This window comes from Lemur catta, chromosome 9 (assembly GCF_020740605.2).
Source record: "Lemur catta isolate mLemCat1 chromosome 9, mLemCat1.pri, whole genome shotgun sequence".
NCBI classification, from domain to species: Eukaryota; Metazoa; Chordata; class Mammalia; order Primates; family Lemuridae; genus Lemur; species Lemur catta.
Window position 1 is genome coordinate 7,893,708 of NC_059136.1, and position 20,601 is coordinate 7,914,308.

General features: G+C 38.9%; 1 protein-coding gene across 1 annotated transcript in view; it reads right to left on the bottom strand.

The window, feature by feature from the left end:
* AGBL1 (AGBL carboxypeptidase 1) overlaps nt 1-20,601 on the bottom strand; it is a 641,096-nt gene that overhangs the window by 420,212 nt on the left and 200,283 nt on the right. Inside the window, exon 18 of the mRNA XM_045560454.1 lies at nt 20,258-20,438. Within this exon, the coding sequence (XP_045416410.1) occupies nt 20,258-20,438 (181 nt within the window). The remainder of the gene's footprint in view (nt 1-20,257; nt 20,439-20,601) is intronic.

The following is a 20,601-nucleotide window of genomic DNA, read 5'->3' on the forward strand; positions in this document are numbered from 1 at the left end:
ATCCAAAGAAAAGTCTGGGAACATGAGTTGTAATCCCTGGTGAAGATGTAGCTGGGAAGAATAGACCTAAGCAAGCCCAGAAACTACTAATGTTGGAGTTAAAGTCAAATAAGCAGTGACTGTTAACCACACTAAGAGTTGCCTCATATCATCCACATTTTTTTTAGAATAAAAGGATATATTATTGAATAATTACACTAGAAAACCAGATATAAACTGGAGCTGCCCTGTGAAATGGTCAAAACTTTATTATGAATGGTCAAAACTTTATTAATGGTCATACCTGGCTTAATGTCAATAGGTGTTATTTTTTTTAACCATGTGCTAAAATTTCAGAACATATTTTAATATAAACCATAGGTCTTAATGCTTCAAACAAACTGAAAAAATAAAACAGCATAAAAGATACTGAATGGCAGCATAAAGCTGTAAATGTCATTTAGGACTCTGGAGATGTCCTAGTTTCAAACTCATAGAAATATTGCCTAATTAATGATACCCAGTATGTACTAAAATATCTTATGAAAGACACTAATATTCATCCCTCTGCAGTTTCTGGTTTTTGGTTATGGATATTACACAAAGGTCTAGCACATTTGTCATCACCCTTACAAAATGAAGCTTTTATAATTTCATTTTGTGAACTGTCCCTCTTTTTCCTTCTGCCCATGAAAAATATTTGTATGTAGTGTCTACTCCAGTAATTCAGTCAAAAACAAAGTCAATTGAAGAAAAAGAAAGTATAAAGTAATTTTTTCCTTATGTAATCAGCATTTGATCCAAATTAAATAAAGTAAATACAAAATACACAACAAAGCCAACAAATAACTAGCTGTGCAGCCTCACTTGGGCAGCTTTAGCGTACAATCTACAGAGGATTTCAACTGATGTGTGCATTTATATTATATTATATTTCATTCTTAGAGCAGAGCGGGCCTTTTTCAAGCTGCATTTAGAAGGGCCATGGTTCATTTCCACTGCTCACTCTGGCTACCATGTTTGAGGCTTCAGTATCAGCTGGTTCCACCTGGCTTAAGTTGCTATTACCTGAAGGGACCCTTTTAGTTAGGACCAAGGGAATTTAGACAGCGTTGTTCATCTGTGAATGGACCCACACTTTGGAACCACATACAATTGCCCTTAAGGCTTACTTAAACAAATGGCTGATATACACATAATACATAACATATACACAATAATATAATTCTCACACTGAGATGACCTTCCATGCTGATTGACAAAGGAATAGATGAAATCCTTTGAAAGACCTGGCTAAGGAGATTTTCTCTGTCCTGGGTCTATCAGAATGCCCATCTATGGTGAAATCAGTTCTAGGTTGTCCACTAACCTTCTTGGTATTTCATACTGATTTGTCCTACACCTGTGTGTGGCCAAGCTGATATTCCTTTGTTTGAGGGCTTTTACATCAATTTCAGAGAACTCTCAGTCTTTCAGTTTACAAATTTTCAATGTTCAAGTCCTCAATACAAAGTCTTAGCTAGCTGTATTTCTATATTGGTTTCCCTTATCTACTACATGTGTTCTGCTACATGTATGTGTTCTACTATATAGGAGACAAGTGACAAAACTCATCTCTACTCTAGTGGATGTTTTGAAAAAACATTTGCTGACACTCACATGGGGATGACTTCTTTATCTCTGTTTCTCATGGTGACTTCTCTCCATATGTGTTATTTTTTATATTTCTTCTTCTCCTTCTCTTCCTCCTCCTTCTCTCTCTCTCTATCACACACACACACACCCTTCATCCATACCCACAACATCTCTCCATAATCATCTGACAGTGTGACAGTTAGAAAGATTATAAACACAAGTAGCATAGAATTGGCCTACTTTCAGAATTATCTAGTACATTAAAAATACAGACTCCTAGGCCCCACCTCTCCCTCTTGAATCAGAAATCAGAAAATATAGGGAGAGTAACTCTGGACACTGTGCTTTTAGAAAGCTCCTTGTGGTATTCTGATGATCAACTGTATTTGAAAATTATTGAATAAATTACCAGAACTTTAATTGGAAAAGGAAACATTTTATTGAAAATGTCTCCCACACTATATAGGAATCAACTTTAAGTTGCTTCTCAAGTTATATTAATAGTCTGGAATTTTGCTGATTTTAACCCCTTTAGGCTTACAACATGTAGACATTTTCACATTAAAAAGTTCCTAGGATATGTATAACATATCTTAGTCACATATCTTTGATAGTGTCTCACACAATAAAAAAATCCTCAATCTTTACAATATGTGGTCTACTCATATCCAAGAGGGAATTATTGGTACTGCAGAGCATGAAGTCAATAAAAGTAAAATAATTTAGATTAGTGTCATAAAGAATTTTCTAGATTAAAATACCTGAAGTTACAATGATCTTGACTCACATGTAACATGTCAGTTCTGTGAACTAAGGTCAAGAGAATTGGTACTGCAGAGCATGAAGTCAATAAAAGTAAAATAATTTAGATTAGTGTCATAAAGAATTTTCTAGATTAAAATACCTGAAGTTACAATGATCTTGACTCACATGTAACATGTCAGTTCTGTGAACTAAGGCTAAATCATCCTGACAAGCATTATGAATGTTCTATTCTGGGGACAGGGAAGGCTAAGAGTGGCAAGCTCTCAATTATTACGGGTGCCTATAGGAAGTCTGAATCCTCCTAAGCCAGGAGGTGGGGTTTCCTCTTCACTCTTTTTGAAGAGCCTTTGGGCTTTGGATGACCCTACCCTTATCTTGAGACAATATCAGTGATCTCTGGAAAATTCTAAAGACTAGAGTTGGCCAAGTGTCCTTCCATTTTTGAAAAAGGAGAAAATAGTACAGGAAACCAGTGAGCTCAACACTGTAGCAAATTTCTGGAACATATTAATAACAAAGTTTGGGGTCCCTTAGAGAAGGAAGCTGAAATCATAAAAACCAGCACAATCACCAAGAACAACTTAGTGAATCGTTCCAGCTGTGCCAGCCCAACTTCATTTCACACTTTGACAGGTTATTAGATGAGACAGAGTTTAACAGGCCTTCAGTGAGGAATTTGCAAAAGTCCCTCAAGATACCCTTGCAAGTTATATAAAGAAAGATGGATTCCATGGTAGCATGAAAATAGATTAGAAAGTGGTTGAATGATCATAACGAAATGGATCTACATCTTTGGTGATCTAGTATATTGTCCTTGGTTCACTCAAGTTCAACACATATATCAATGACATGGTAAAAAGATAAAAGAAATTCTTGTCAGCTCTGAAGGCTCCATGTAAATTAGGAGATAGTCAAATGAAATGGATGGCAGATTCAAGATCCAAAGTAGTCTTATGAGAATAGACTATAATCGGATGAAATTGGGAAATGTGTCAGTTAAAGACTTGATCCACCCAGATAAACTACACAGTTATGCAGCAGGAGACAGTCAGGTTAACAGCAAGTAATAGAGAAAAGGACTTAGGGGTTTTATTTGATGATAAACTTCAAAGAGTTAATAATATGATTAGGCCATCTAAAGGGCTTCATGAATAGCAGCTAGATTTTCAGAATGATGATGGTGGTCATCTGAAAAGCTGGGAACCCCACCATAACAGAGACCTGGATATTCCTAGACTTCTGGACATGCCAGATTCTCCTGTAGAAAGCTGTCACGCCTTCCTGCCATCATGCTTTGCTGCTGGCTAACTCTTCCTTCGGCTCTCAATGTGTAGATGCCACAGAAAGTCATCCTGGACTTCAGAACCAAATGAAGTGCCCTTCTCTGGGCATCTCTACAGCTAACAGCCATCAGATCACTTCTAATACTGTATTATACTGTTTTTAATTGTCTGTTTCCACCTCTATACTGTGAACAGCTTGCTCTGTTGACGGTTACATCAACAGGTTTATGAATGTTTCTCACCTAGGAGATGTTCAATGAATATTTATTGGATTAATAAGTGAGGTAATTCAGATAGTAATCAGGACTATGAAAGAATTCAAAAACACATCCCAAGACAAGTGGTTGAAGAAACTACAGATGCTTACCCTGGAGAAAGGAAAACTCAGAGTGATATGAGGGTAGTCTTCAATTATGTAGGAGTCCAAAGAGAAGTGATACAACTTACTCTACATGGCATCAAGGGTAGAAGCTTTGAGAAGAGATAGCTTAACATGGTTCAAGAGATGACTTTATAATAAGACTATCAACAATGGAGTAAGTTCCCATGAGGTGAAGTAAGTTAACACACTATGGGAAACCTTGAGCACACACTGTTTGGCCACATTTCATGAACGCTATAGAGATATTTCAAGCAAAAGATTGGAAGCTGGACTAGATCCTAATTTTCATAAGATTCCATGGTAGTAGGATCAAGTCACACAAACATATTCATCTATAGTTCACACTGTCTTTCTATATGGAATAATAAAGATAAAATTTTTGTCCAAGAGAAATTACATTCATGGAAATATCATTAGAATGAAAGAGTCTGTTATCTTTTGACTTGATTCTAGGAAACTGGATAAACTTTTATAAGTAGCATCAAATCTCTAAGCCTATTTCTTTTTCCATACAATGAAAGACCAGGTTGAACTAAATGATTTTGAATACTGTTCTGGATATATAGTCTAGTTTATGTTACCAGTGCCTTTAAATGACCTACCCAAGGAGGCTGAGTTGTTTTCCAGATGATATCCATTAAATTACATGCATTATAGCTAAGTCTCTTGTGGCCAAATTCACTGAATTAGAACACCCAGTAACTCAGTGTCAAGATGGCTAGATTGATAGCTAGATATTGAATTACATTTTTTTAAAAAGTCTTTCCCACATTAGATCAGATGGACTTCAATGGCCATGATTACTGTTGAAGGGAGTCTCGCTGTCTGAATTTCCAGAGTTACTAACACAAATGACGGGCATTAATGTGCCGCAGTCTCCTCTGGAGAGAGGCCCAGCCTAATCAGGACCCACAAACATCGGAATTTTTGGCTCTGACATTGGAAAATACAGCCCAAGCTTTGGACATTTTCATTTAACAGTGCATTTAGGAAAAACAAAACAAAACAAAGCTTGATCTCAGCATCAAATATCCTGACATCACATTAGAATAGGTCATCTCTTCCATGAATACAGATAGTTCCCTTTAGGTCATGTCAAAATCACAATTGACTTCACAGGAAATAATTAGATATTCTCTATTCAACTCACATCTTGCCATGGACCAAATTTTGCCCCCCACCCCCGTGCCCCAAATACATGAACTGTCTGAGATGGTGCCTTGTGAAGATGTGGATCACTCTTATCACAGAGATTGACGCTGTCTGGGAAAGAATACGCCAGAAAATGCAGTAATATCGAGCATCTTCATCCAAGCCTAAGAAAAGGCTATAGAGAGTCCTACCAGGGTGAAAATATGATGATGTATAGGAACTAAAATTATTTTTAATTTACTAGGAATAATGAATATGTTCTCTTTGTTCCTTCATTTCTGTTATCTTAACCACACTGTGAATTCCATGATAAATAACTAGCATGTATCTTAATTATTTTTTATTTTAATTACTTTAACACCTATAGAATACTACTTAATATCAGGCATATTATGTAATAACTCATGAATGATCCTATAAGAAGGTACTACCATCATCCCCATTTTACAGATGAGGGAACTGAGGCATAGCAGATACCGTTGTGTAGCCCTCAGAGTGCCCCTTTAGGGCCAAAGGGCTCATTCCTCGGCTGTTGTGGGCTGATGAGGTACACAACTGGGTACCTCCCCTAGGAATTGCCCTCAGCCCAAGGGATCTTTCTTGCCCAGGCTTATACTCCCTCCCTGGGGGCAGCCCACATTTGAGCACTGATCATGGATAGGAAGCACAAAGCAGAGGCTCAGTCTACTTGCCTTAATTCGGGACCTTGAAAGGCCATTAGGTAAAGAGGCATCCCACCTGCAGAGTCCCCATTGATCATCTGAGGCCTCTGTAATAACAACTACATCAGAATTCAACTGTACCCTATGCCTAATCCAGCTGCCCTCATTCCTTCATGGGTGTTATTTTTTATTCCCAAGGACACAACACATTTAACCTCCTGCAGCAAATCTCCATCTGAAACTCTGTTTCTCAAATAACCCAACCTCTCAAAAGTTTCTTGTCCAAGGTCACACAGCTAGTAAGTGGCAAACCCAAGCAATCCTTCTTCATTCTAAGTGTTCTTGGCCACTATGATACTGCGCTTCTTTATAAGTGGGCTTTATTTTATGTCAGCATCTCAGTTAAAAGCCTGAAGCAACATATCCCAAGTTGAAGGATCACTAATGTCCCTCTAGCTATCCTAGGTGTACTTTAACAAATGCGACCCTGTTCAAATAAGTTCAGGAAATGCCACATATTTAATCCCATCTTGGAGAGTCTCCATGGATGTTAATATTTTAATGGCACTGATAAGTTATACAATTAAAAAATACTGTTTATCCAAAATTTCTTGAACTCTTCTAACCATAATACCCTCTTATGTGAAAAATCTATTAGCGCCAATCTGCTAGTGTCCTGCAGAACCAGTCTGGGAAACTGCTGGCCTGGAGACAGCATCACTCTTCTCCCAAGGGTCTTCTGCTTTCCCCTTTTAAAACTTCCTCCGACATCCAACCACCTCTGAGAAGCCGTCTCAGGTGGTCTAAAGAGTTTCTGACATTTTATTCATCTTCATGAAGAGCTCTTTGCATTCTGTCTTAATGAAGTATTTGGCTTTGCTTTACTTGCCTAAATGTCATAATATTATGCATAAGGGTACACATAAATGTCTGTGTCGGTTGCAAATATGTTATCCTTGCATGGAATGGTGATAGAATGGGGAAAGTTTTAGTTCTGGATTCTAAATTCAGTTCTAACACTGTGGGGATTTAAGAACCTGCTGGACTTTATTGGGAATCCTTTCCTTTTTTGTTTTTTCATCTACAAAGAGTGGGGCTGGATTTTTTGACATGTAAGATGTCTTTCAACTCTAACATCACAGAATTCTATGACTTCTGACTTCGTATATAATGTAGTGGTGAGTAGCCAGGGTCTAGAATCACAATTAAAAAAAGAAAAACAAAACTGGATTCAACACCCTCCTAATCCAATTACTATCTATGTTCTTTGTACCCTTGAACATTTATTTTGCTCTAAAAATATGTTTTCTCATTGGTAAAGTCAGTATTAGTAATACCACAGAAGGTGGTTCCAGGGATTGAAAGGGAACAGATGTAAAGTGTTTAGCATTATCAAGCATGTGTTAAATGCCCAATTAATATTTGCCATTTTCTTGTCATTGGTGGTGGTGGTGGTGACAGTAGGGATGGCGGTGACAGTGGTGGTTGGAGGAGGAAGTGTTGTATCTGTGTCTAAGCTGTATTTGTTCTAGATTTCAAATATATAGATGACTTAAATCACTTACATAGAACAACTTAGAGGAGTACACGCTCACATGACAAATTAATAAGTGCGGGTAAGTGATAATGTTAAAGAACGTGCTAAGAGGCATAGGTAAGCCATTATGCTATGGCTTGTCTGCCTTCCACACTCAAGAGTGACTTGGAGAAGTTTAAAGAAACAAAACAGTGACATTTGCACTGTAGTTAAAATACTGTGTATTGGGACTAACCCCAGACCATATATGATTTAGGTTCAAGAAGAAAGAGTTAAATTTAAGAAAGACTTAAATACCAAAACAACTTGGAAAGATGACTGTCGTAAATAGGATAATAGTCATAATTAATGAAGAAAAATGACTGCCCACATTTCTAATGCAGCCCATACAAAAACAAATGGACATAAATTGCTTTTGGATAAAATTAGATTGACTATAAGGAAAAACATTTTAACTCTATGATTGGTCAGCACCCACATATTTCACAAAGGGATACTCTGTGACCTCTCCTTAGAGACCCACAGATGATGGGGTGAATGCACATCTGTGTAGACCAGTTAAAGGGAATTTTATCTACAGAGGGAAAGATGCCAAGTAATTCTTTGCAGTTCCCAAGATTTGATGATGATGCAACTTAACATGCTAAATGCTGCTGTTCCCAACATGGGACTGCTGACAAGGAGATTTCTCAAGGGATTCCCTGAGCCAAATTCCCCCTTTAAAGACCCAAAGCATAAATCAGCTGGGGAGAGGGGTGTGTCCACAGAGCAATAACAACCACTCTCTAATTACACACAATCTCCTAAACAGGGCACCAACAGAGAGCAGCAGAGACTGGCACTAGTAAATGAAATTTTTAAAACCCTGCTGTAATCACTCCCCTGACGTGCCCTCTTCCTTAAGCTCCACTCTCAGTTATTTTTTATTTATCATAATTACTTTAGTAATAAGATTTGTTTCCTTATTCTTATATACATTCCAGTGCAGAGTAACAAAAAAAAAAAATAATGGCCAAAAAGAGTTATGTTTCTTATTTACCTCCTTGGCTGTTAGTTATTGGGCCAGGGGGAAGGATGGGGGAGCAGCAAGAAACTGTAAATAGAGAAGAAAGTGTTTCTGTGGAGCAAAGATGTATAGGAGCCTATTTGCAAGAAGGGAGCTGGCAATGAAGGAGTAAGGCTAATAATTCAAAATGGCTGGGTGGCCCAGAGAGATAGATAACCAAGGAAAAGGTAACCTGGAAGTCAGGGCAGGAAGGGTGAATCTGCATTATCAAAGTGCATGTGCTGCCTTTGACTTTCCTGTTATAAACTCTGGCCTTCCAGGCAGAAGAACACAGGCAGAACTAGAGAGTATAAGCCTCTAAGGCAATTTCCCAACACCCACCTTGGAGGTGCAATTTCTTCTGTTTCCTAACGGAATACACTTTTCTAGGAACCTGGGCTTCTGTGATCTTGAGGCTTGGGTACAAGGAGATTTCTTCTGTTTCCCCTTTAGACATCTCTCTTCTTAGACTGGGAGGCAGTCCCAGGCTGGGGAAGACAGACTCCATGGACTACAGACTCTGCTCATACAGATGCCCTGAAAAGTTTTCAGAGACTTCCTGATGGAAGCTGATTATATGCTGGCTTCCAAAGGCAAGAAGCCAGGTATTTTGTCCATTCCAACAGGCCAAGTAATTCTACTTAAAGACCAAGCATGAGGGCATGAGGAGGAAAAAAGGTATTAGCAGAACTCCCCAGTTCTAAGCTTTCTCTAATGCTGTGTTTTTTGTGCAATGTATTCAGTCTGACACCCACTCCATAATTTTAAAACCAGAAAGACAACCTATGCTTTAACAAGACAGTTATATGTATCTAACGGAGCCTTTCTCACCTTTGACCTTGTCCCTCCCTCTGCAGAATTTCTATCCTACTGCCATGGCTTGTCCTGGATCTCTTTGAGAAACTAAGAAATGAAAAGCAGGGCAAAGATCCTTAAGCCTACTTAGACTGGTCATTGAGAAGAGCTTTGACACTCTACCATTAAAATTTACACATCAGAACACAGTAAGAGGAACCTTTACTGTTGTATAGTGCTAAATAGTTTTGAAGCATTATGGTATTTGATCATGCTACTAATCAAAAGCAAGGTGCAGGAGTTAGGGCTTACTACTCCATTAATAAATTGAAGAAACAGAAGTAGAGGGATTAAATAACTTGTCTAAAGCCACACAGCTGGAAAGGTTTAACATAAGCTGGGTCTTCTCTTCGCCAGGTCAAAATTCTTTGTACTACATCATCATCACCATCATCACAGATGGAAAAAACACTAGAGCCTGGGAGAACGAAGGAAAAGCAAAAATTGTTTCCCCTTGAGAAAGGCAATGAGATTGTGTTATAGCTCTGATAACCAGGGGAGAGGCCTCCCTCTTACTTCACAAAAACAGAGTGCCCCGAGAGTAAATAACAAAAGAAAAGGCATCCCCAGTTTTGGCAGGGGTTGTCAGGGCTGTGCTTCCTATTTTCCAGTTATAGATTTTCATGTATTTTCAGTAGCCGTGCAGCATTCATCCCTAAATACATGGTAGATGTGATGGGAATTGAGAAATAACAAATCTGTATTAATCCCAAGGGTCTGCTTTATGAAGACTTTTAAGTGTATGTTGAAAAAAAGTGTCACGAGTGAGAATGCGAAGAAGAGAGATGTCTAAAGGGGAATTTGAGACAGAAGAATAGATGCTCATGTATGTCCCCCTATCCCTGTGTCCCTGCCCTACAGGAAGATTGGAGGAGGATGGGCTGGGGGAGGAAAGGAGGAACACTGGAATGCAGACAGACATCAGACGTTGCCCAGCCAATGAAGGAGCAAAGCATTTAACAAAACAAGTGCATTTTCCCAAGAGCCTCGGCCCCAACTTGATCAATGATTCAGCAACACTGAATCATTTTTAATTTAATGCTTCTGGGAAGTGAGGGGGAAACCCATCAACTACAGGCACAGTTGGCAAGAGCTGGGTATTAGCATTTGGCAGCATTTATTATTGCTGTTTATGATGGCATAAATTAGGTTTATGCTGATATAATTAATAACCCTAAATTTGGGAATAATAAATAGTAATATTTATTTGGAACTGCAATGTCTGAGGAAGGCAAATGGAGTCCTCAAACACCTGACTCTCTCTGTGCAGGAGGTGGTACGGTTGGGGTATGAGTGAGGAAGCCCTTGGGAATGCACGCTCAGGACCCAGCCCCAGCACTATGCATCATTTAACACTATGCAAATGACTTAGCAGCAGGACCATAAGACTTCCCAGAGCAAATAATTTCCATTTTGGTCTCTATGAACAAGTTCATCAGCAAGATTGAGTGTGTTGCATTTCCCTCCAGAACCAGGGCCTTCAAATGTTCTCTGAGTCCATACTATTCCTGTGGTTTATGTACAGAGGTTTGGACAGTTGCAAACAAATGCCCTGTTTTCTATGGGTCTCTCAACCTCCATCCCCTTGTCTAAAGCCATCCCCTTGTCTAAAGCCATCCCCTTGTCAAGCCAATGCCTACAGACCATGATTTGAGAATTACTGAAAGACATTTGCAAGGAAAGAATTTAAGGCAGAAAAGTTACTTCTGGATTTTTTTTAAGTCAAATGTATCTATCTTTCATTTTATCAAGTTGTAAACAAAAGCAGTGAAATTAAAATATTCCTATAAATGTTCTCTTTTTTATTTGTCTAGGGACATATCTTAGCATTCCAAATGGCTGAGGTTTTCATCCCTACTTTTTTCCAGTAAGGGCAGGAAGTAAATTGGGGAAAAATACAGTTCCTTAGACCTCTTCTGGATCAGAATAACAATTTTTCCCACTTCCAAATATAAGGAAAGTAAAGCAAAGAGAGAGTTTGAATGCCCTTTGCCCAACTCCCCTTAGAGTGTCTTGACACAGAGATACGCAAACAGGGTAGAACAAGAATGCAGATTTACATTTTCATTTGAACACTCAACCTTTGCTCCATATCTAAAAAATTTTTCTTAAAAACAAATAAAGCAAAAATGTCCATCCACTAATAACTCTGCTCCATTCCAAACAGTACAAAATAGCAGAGCAATCTAAATAAAAAAGTGAGGAATTAAACACAGGAATTAAACACGATTGCAAATTTAAGCTCCTCTGTCAGCCTCCAGGAAGAGCAGCTGAGTTCCATGTTGAAGAAACAGGTGGCTGACATAGAATAAGTGTTAACTGCTAAGAGATTAAAATTTTTGGATAAGCAAACATTTCACAGAGAGATGCCACAACAGAAGCTTTGGACTGCCTTGGCTTCTCTGAAAGGAGAAGTTTGGAGGTGAAACCTTGGAATGAGAGTTCAACGGGGAGTATGATCTCATGTTATGCCATCAGCACCATTAGCCCTGTTTCTACAGAAACTTATGGACAGAATCAACTCATCTTCCCAGAGCCCACAGAACATGCAGAACTTTCTCGTATATATTCTTCAGCTTGTGATCATCTAGCCTTCAGGGAGGGGAACACAGTGCCTTGCTGTGTTACAGAGAGAGAGAAAGATAAAGAGACAAAGAGACAGGAACAGACAGAGATTGAGACACAGAAAGAAAGAAAGAAATAGAAACAGAGGGACACTGGGAGGTTGACCACCAGACAGCCAGTCTTCCTGTGCCTTTGCTGATTTCCCTCCTTCTTCCTGCCTCTCCTTCTTCATCCAGCAGGGGAGCCTTTGTCCTCCACCCTTGCTTTGTGGGGGAACACTGTAGAACTCACACCCACAGGCATACAGGCAACATGTGCTTTGGAAGCCAAACATGGACCAGCAAATCTATGGAGTCATTTTCCAACATGATCCAAGAGTTTTAAGAGAATAAATCCTCTAAGCTTCAGTAGATCCACAGACCCCATGCCTATTAAAAGTGTCTGGGGGACTGGGAGACTGCCCAGACTTAAAACCAGACTCCCCGATGTATATGCAGCATTTCTTTTAAAACAGTAAGTAATGACTAAAAAGAGGGCAAAGAAATGAACAATGCTAAATAATTATGATGCCCAAAAGGTTCAACAAAAGTCATGCCTCAAATGGATGGGACACAAACTTTACCTTCCAATATAAGCTAGTAAAACATTTTAGCATCCTTTCTCTGTTCTGGAATGACCTTACCTGGAGGGCCACATTTTAAGAGATTTTAGAAAGAGTAGGTGCAGCCAGAGTTAGACTTAACAAACATTAGGCACCTACTACTTCCCAAATTCCATGCTGGAAACATTCAAGAGGAGAGTCACCAAGATGATTGTCTAGAAGTTGTTGATTGTCTGGAAGTGGGACTATATAGCCTAGTGGAAGAAATATAAGCTTTGCAACCAGACAAACTTGAGTTTAATTCCTAACTTGGAAATTTACTGCATATGTGACTGACCTTGAGTATATCACTCAATCTCCTTTTGCCTCAGTTTTTTTTTTAGTCTACAAAATGGGAGTGAAATATTTACTTTTTCAAGTAGTTAAAATAATTAGAAATCATAAGTCTAAGAAATTTAAAAAATTGAAATCATATGTTTATCCTATCAGATTGACAAAAAATAAAAAAGGTTGATGATGTGTAGCGTTAACAAAGGTATGGGGATCAGGCACTTTTATCCATTGCTATTAGGAATATATTCTGTGAATTTTCTAAGGAGAGTAATCTGGCAATAAATATATATAAAATACACATAACATTGGGCTTATCTGACTACTTTTGAAAATTTATCTTAAGGAAATGACCAGAAAAATTTACTAAGAATATTACAAGACCATTCATCTTTCTATTGTTTATAATGGAGAATTGTTTAAATTAATTACTGATGATATCATTTGTATTCTTTGCCTTAGGAAGATTTTGTTAGTTTATAAATTATACTACAAAATATATTATCTTATGAAAGTTAAAATAGGTATGATATAGAAATATACTTGAGGAAATAGCTGATATAATTAAAGCTGTCGATTTTCAAACAAATGACTAATAGATCTCCTCCAACTTGCGTTTTTCTCTGGGCAGGTTGATTCAGAAGAGTCTCCATGTTACAAAATTCTAGAGGCACTATGTGATTATAATAGATTATAATGTGAATGATGCCTGTTGGAATTATGTAATGCAATAGTCTTGAATTTGGGTGCTTTTCAATTTCTTCTTTAAGCTTTCTCCATACATGTTGAATTGTTTATAGTAATGATGTGTCATTTTTTTCCATTGGAACAATAAAACCATTTTGTTTTTTCAGAACAAAGCAGTCACATATACACAGTTCTAAGCACCATGATAGTGCATGTCAGGCACTTAGTTAATAGATGCTTTGTGCTTATTTTCACTTATTGTCAAACCTCTGCAAACTACAGGGCTCAATTGGCTTTTCTGTAGCTTCTACCAATGAGAGGCATTAGAGAGAGATAGGAAGGCAGGAGAAAGGAAAGAAAAAGATCCCCTTTCTGATTTCCAGTTCCAGTTAAGGAAGCTAGGGCAGCTGCAGGCCAGTGAGTCAATCCCAGCTTCTTGAGCACTCATGGAACCAATATTGCTGCACACCCTCGAAGGTACCAGCAGCAAGAGAGACCTAAATGGTTCCCTTACCATTTGGATACAGGCCACTCTAGACCCGTTCATCCCCTAGGCTGTGCCCTCTGGTGCACTGAAGCCCCAGCCAGGTCAGTCCCTTTTCTCAGAGTTCCAAACTCCAGCCTTATGGAGCTCCTCAAGCTCCTAGTGTCTGGTAACTCCATTAAGAACCCATTTTTCAGGCATCTTGTCCTGTTACAGAGTTTTCACTATTCACGATGATTGACAATGGTAATAACCAATCCACTCAATGACTGTACACTGCTCCCTACCCACATAGAAGCCATCACAGGCAACAAGTATCATAGTTCAAATAGCAAGTATGTGCATTGCTGTGATCTCTAGATTCAGCATCATATGTTCCTGGGTTATTTGTATAATCCCATCTTGGTGGGAAGGCAACCTAAGCAGTAACTGAGGTTGAATTTCTCACCAGTCTGTTGTTTGGGAGCTCAGAGAGGATCTTCTATTCTTACTTGTTCAAATTTTTTAAAAATGATGTACTTATTAATAAGTCCTCTGTCTATTTAAATACATTGATCTGTGAAATCCAAAAGTCTAAGAATGACTACTATGTGTTATTATCTGGAAGAGACTTAAAATACATTAAAAAGTAGATCTAAGTGGGTTTCATCCCAGGGATGCAAGGATGGTTTGACATACGCAAATCAAAAAAGATGATTCACCACAAAGACAGAAGCAAAAACAAAGACCATATGATCATTTCAATCAATGCAGAAAAAGCATTTCACAAAATCCAGCACCCTTTCATGGTAAAAATCCTCAAAAAACTAGTCATAGAAGGAACATACCTTAAAATTATAAAAGCCATACATGAAAAACCTATGACCAACATCATACTGAATAGAGAAAAGTTGAAAGCATTCTGCTAAGAACTGGAACAAAACAAGGGTGTCCAATGTCACCACTTCTATTCAACATAGCACTGGAAATCCTAGTCAGAAAAATCAGGCAAGAGAAAGAAATAAAGTGTATCCAAATCAGGAAAGAGGAGGTCAAACTATCTCTGTTTGCTGATGATATACTCTTATATCTAGAAAACCCTAAAGGTTCCACCAAAAGACTCTATTTGTGTCTCCACCTGAGGTTAGGAACAGCTGGTAGACTAAAATGAACAAGGGTTTTAAAGTTAGACAGACTGGGTTCAAATCCCAGCTCTGTCACAAGCTTGCTATATAACCTCAAACATGGGTATGTATGTGTGTGCATGTATGTGCATATTTGTGTCTCAATTATCTGGACAATTTCTCTTGCCATTTCTGCCTTGAACTAGGTATATGATCTTGGAAAACTCATCTTACCTGTTTGGTCTCAGTTTCCTTATGATTTGAAGCACTGGGACTAAACAATATACAAGAACCTGCCAAGCTAGAACATTTTAAGATGCTTTTAAGATATTTCCCTTAAATCTCTACAGCCAAGTGGTGTGGACAGACATGAGTTCTAGCCCTGGCTCTGTAACATGAGATATTTAAACTGCACCCAAGACTGAACCCCTGTGTGCTTAAGTTTTCCTATCAAGAAATTGCATAGGGTGTGCAACGCACACATCATGTAGGCATACACCCATCCCCTCCCCCCACCCCCATCCCAGTCTGATATCCAATTGGTATCCTTCCCCGATGTACATTTAGGTGATGATCAGGGAAACCAGTTTTCTGGTGAGTACATGTGATGCTTGTTTTTCCATTCTTTGGATACTTCACTTAATATAATGGGTTCCAGCTCTCTCCAGGAGAACCAAAGAGATGTCGTATCATCGTTGGGGAATGGTCATGCTTGAAGGTGCAGACCCGGGGAGGTGGGGGGGGAGGGGATGGAGGTATGACTACATGATGAGTGCCAGGCACACTGTCTGGAGAATGAGAATGGACGCGCTTGGGACTCTGACTCGGGGGGATGGGCGGGACATGGACAATGTATATGACCTGAACTTATGTACCCCCATGATGAGCTGAAATAAAAAAAAAAAAAAAAAGAAATTGCATAGAAGACCTACATTTGTTGGGCTATGGTGATGATTAAATAAGACAATATATGTAAAAGAACTAAATACTTTCTTAGCCCATATAAAGTGTTGAATAATTTTTTTTAGGTAAACTCCATAAGGACTCTTATTTCAGTAGAGTAAAACCTTCACAACTCACAGTGGAGTAAAAGACTGTTGGCACACACTTTAAATGGTCCCACGTTGTTAAACTGTCAAGATTTTTTATCTGATTTTTACAGTTTGATTTGTCTCCTCTAGTGCATTCAGCTTTTACTTCTTAATACCTTGGTGTGTCTATTTGTAATTCACCCTTTGCTCTTTATTGCTGTTTGCTTCTGTTCTGCAATGGCCTTGGAAGGAGGTAATTAAGTTTGTAGAGTTATACATACTGTAAGAATCAATATGCTCTGATTCTCCTATAAATAAATTATTAGGCTGTGTGTTGACTTTATAAAAATTATTTTGTCATTACCACCCAACAACTAAAATTTGAAAATTGGGAATCATGTTTGACTTCTTCCTATCCCTCGCCCTGTCTCTATTTACACATCATGGCTGCCATTAAAGTGGTGTAGGTACCACCTACAATCTCCTCACTTCCCACTTTAATCAAGCTGTCATTATCACTTCTGATCTAATGCAATTTGTTGACTCCCTGTTCTATTTCACTCTACCTTGGGAAGATTTATAAGAGTTAAGGGGCCAAGTGCAGTGGCTCATGCCTGTAATACTAGCACTTTGGGGGGCTGAGGCAGGAGGATCACTTGAGGCCAGGAGTTTAAGACCAGCCTGAGCAAGACAAAGGCCCCGTCTCTACAAAAAATAGAAAAATTATCCAGACATGTTGGTGTGTACCTATTGTCCCAGCTACTCAGGAGGCTGAGACAGAAGGATCAGCTAAGGAGATTGAGGTTTCAGTGAGCTATGTTGACACCACTGCACTCTAGTCCCTTTTGACAGAGTGAAACCTTGTCTCAAAAAAAATAAATAAATAAAAATGAAAAATATAAAAAAGTCAAGGAACCACTGAATTAGTCCTTCTGATTAAGTTAGAACTCACCCCAATTCAATACTACCAAGCCAATAAGATAGCAATTTGTTTCTTTTGGAACTTACTATAACCATCCATCTTTGTATTTGGTTTTCCTGTTCAGAAATGTCGGTCTAAGAGATCCTTGGTTTGGCAAGATCCACTACATTTTGCTGGAAAATCCTGGCTTTGTCCCATGACCACTGTTATTAAAACCTCCCAGCCATCTTCAGAGGTTTCATCACCACCACCATGGAAAGGAACTATTCTACTTTTACAGATTCTTGCAAGCTCTATGTAGGCCCATGATTACTTGCAAATGAAAAGTACGGTCTAGTAGGATAAGTGCCAATTTCAGGTTTGGGTTCTCTAATCATTATGCAAGGATTGCCTCTTTGCTGGTCAGATGACACCCAAGGCAGTTCTATCACCTTTAAGAAGCCTATTAATAAGAGTATGTTCAGAGAAAATCAATAAAGATGAGAACATCAGAAACAATATCACATAAACAATGCCTAGGTGAACTGCATAAAGCTGGGATAGACTTTGCATGGGGAAGTTCAGAGGTGTGCAGGGGGGTTAGATTTTAGCCATGAATACCTAAAGGGAATTTGCCCAAGGGAAAAATGCCTAAAATGGGTGAAGCTCACAGGGCAAAGTTCAAAATACAATAAAACACAAATCTACATAATTACACACAAGGGAATGAGCAAGCCCTGAAATGGAATGTCAACCACAGAAATAGTTCAAGTGGAAGTTGGATAAACCATGTGTTAGGTATGTTCAAAGGAGGGCTCAGGTGCTGAGACTTTTAAGCCCTTTTATTGCGAGAGGTTATGCACCTAGGCAGCCTCAACTCTTTTCATAATGATGTACTATGACCTGTGGATCTTCCTATCCATAGAATAACACTGTGATTTCCAAGTCCCTTTCAGCCAAAATTGTTTGGGTGATCCAAGTGCCTTGAGCTCCATGATGAAAGATGCTATGTAACTGTAAAGGGTAATTTTAGTCATAATAAATAATGGTAATGATGATGAACGCTAGTGTCACTGAGAAGAAGCTGGCCTGCCATTTGGGACCCCAGAACAACCAGCTGTGAGCTGGAAATAATGTGTGTCCAGGCCAGGAGGAGACTGAGTGACTGAACCACATTAACCTTTACACCAGAGGCCTGGATCAAGCCCCCAATTTGGAAGTGTGAGCATTGGAAATGCAAGAAACAACAATACTTAATCCCTAAGCTTGAATATTGCCCTGGGCTTATGAGACCTTTTCCCAGAAAGGTCAACAGGGAGCACACTGTCTTGCTCTTACAAAAGAAGAGAAAACTGAGCAGGGCGGGGGAGGGCCAGAATTCCAAACCAGACTTATGACTCCAGACCCAGTGTTCCTTCCATTTCTCCGTCAGACCCCAGACAATTCATGGAAGGAGAGACTTCAGAAAAGAGCTAACCTGGATGAGAAAATGTCGAAATGGGATCATGTCCCTCAAGACAGCTCGCATAGCTGTTTTCCATCCATTTATGATGAGAAAGCTTGCTAGTAAAATCATTGGCTGCTTAAGCAGGGAGGAGCCAGTCATTGGTGTCCCAGAGCTTCTGTCAGGAGTTAAGGAGCACATGGCATGAGCCAGCTGAGTTCTGACTGACCAGGAAAGAACCCTGCTCCTGGGGCCTTGGCCAGCTTGAGAGTTTAGAGAAGCCTAACTGCTGTCAGACATCTGAGCGATGTTTCTTTGTGAAGGACTTGGCCTCCCAGTTTTCCCATGGGCTTAGAGGACAACCAGTCACTATAGAAAAAGAGAAGGGTCTCTGCTCTGTGCCCAGCATTCTCTGCCCTAAAACAAGCTCCATGAGGGAAAAAAAATGGAGTCTGGGAACTGCTGAGCTAGAGCGACCTGACCTATTAGGAACACGTGGGTGCCTCACTTATCTTTCCTTTTTTTGCATGTGTGTGTCTATTAAAATTTTATTCTTGCAGTCTGTAGCTTTGATTTGCTTTCATTTAGCATAGTTTACCATATTTCATCATTTGAAATTTATGCTGTTCCTCTTTTTATATTTTATCATCTTTATATTTTTAGCCTTTTTAACTTATCTTTGTTTTGTGCTTAGCCTTTGAAGTTAGTCTATTCTCAACTGTTTAACATTTAATTTCTTCCTCAAAGAAATAATTACAATTTCATCTTTCTAAAATCATTCTTATTTATTTAAGTCTCTTTAATCTCTTTGAAGTTTTTTTTTTTGCTTTTTAGCATTTCTTTATCTTTTTCATTTTATCATCTCATACATTTCACCAGTTTAATATTGCTCTATTTCCTCAGTTTTCTAAACTTGTGTTTTTACTCCTTTAATACTGATTTTTTTACATTTTTCATTTGTAGCTTTTCAAATTATTTTTTCTTTTAATATTTTCACTGTATCTTGTATTCTGGTTTTTTTCTTCCCCAAAGGGTACAATGTCTGTTTCTATAGTAAAAACAATAATTTATTACCATAGGAAGGGGCTTTGTTCTTTGTCCACAAAGTTTGAAACAAGTGTTTGTCAATGTTAATCCTGCCTCTCCCACCCACAGGCCATGTAACCTTGGGTGCATCATCTGACATCTGAGCCTTAGCTCCCAAACTGAGAATGCTGACCCTTTCCAAAAGACCTCACCAGACACAGGCATCTTTTTTCCAACCATACATTCCAAAGGGACATGTAGAAACCAGGTAAAGAAAAGAACTACCCCAACCGTCTCATTTTTAGCCAACATTCCATTTAGCTAGGGTGACACCCTTATTATGGCTGTATCCAGAATCCAGTAAAATATAATTGATGATCAAGATTTCTCTGTAGTCAATATTAATAAGTAAATATAAGCATTGGTCTTAACTGTGAAGACATCTCAGTTTGAGCCCTGGCTTTGCCACTAACCCACCCGGTGACTTGGGCAAGTCATTTGATTACCCTGAATGCCAATTTCCTCCTTTATAAAAGGAGAGTGCTGGACTAGATTATTTCCTCTGGCATTAATTTCCTATGATTCTTTAACTTTCTATTCCAAGAAACCGTGAGACTTGCATCAATAAATATGGAAAATACACTGTTATTTGTACCAGACAACAGGAGCTCAAGAGAATTTATTCTTGCTAGAATACCAAGGCCTCTCCAATCATGCCCACTGGGTGAAATGCCAAAGTGTCACTATGGCAACATGAATGCAGGCTAGGTTAGGCCAGGCGCTCACATACTTGCCGTTGATGACGCCATCTGGGTTGAGCATGGGGATGATCTTGAAAATGAAGTTCTCCCTCAAGAGCCTCGCCACAGGATCACTGCTGACCAGGAACTCCAAGGCCCCCTTCATCACCCAACTGGCATTGCTCTCTCCTGGGTGAACTCGGGCAGTGATCACCTGATATGGACGATGTCCTATAGAAAAAGGGACATGAGACAATTAAACCTAAATGCACTTACCATTGCCATTAAGATAGTCTCTGGGGGACCAGAAGACCTGACTGGCATGAAGTTCTAAGTAAGCTGATTGTTTTTTATACATATCTTACCTACATTTACCCATTTTCCACCTGCCTCC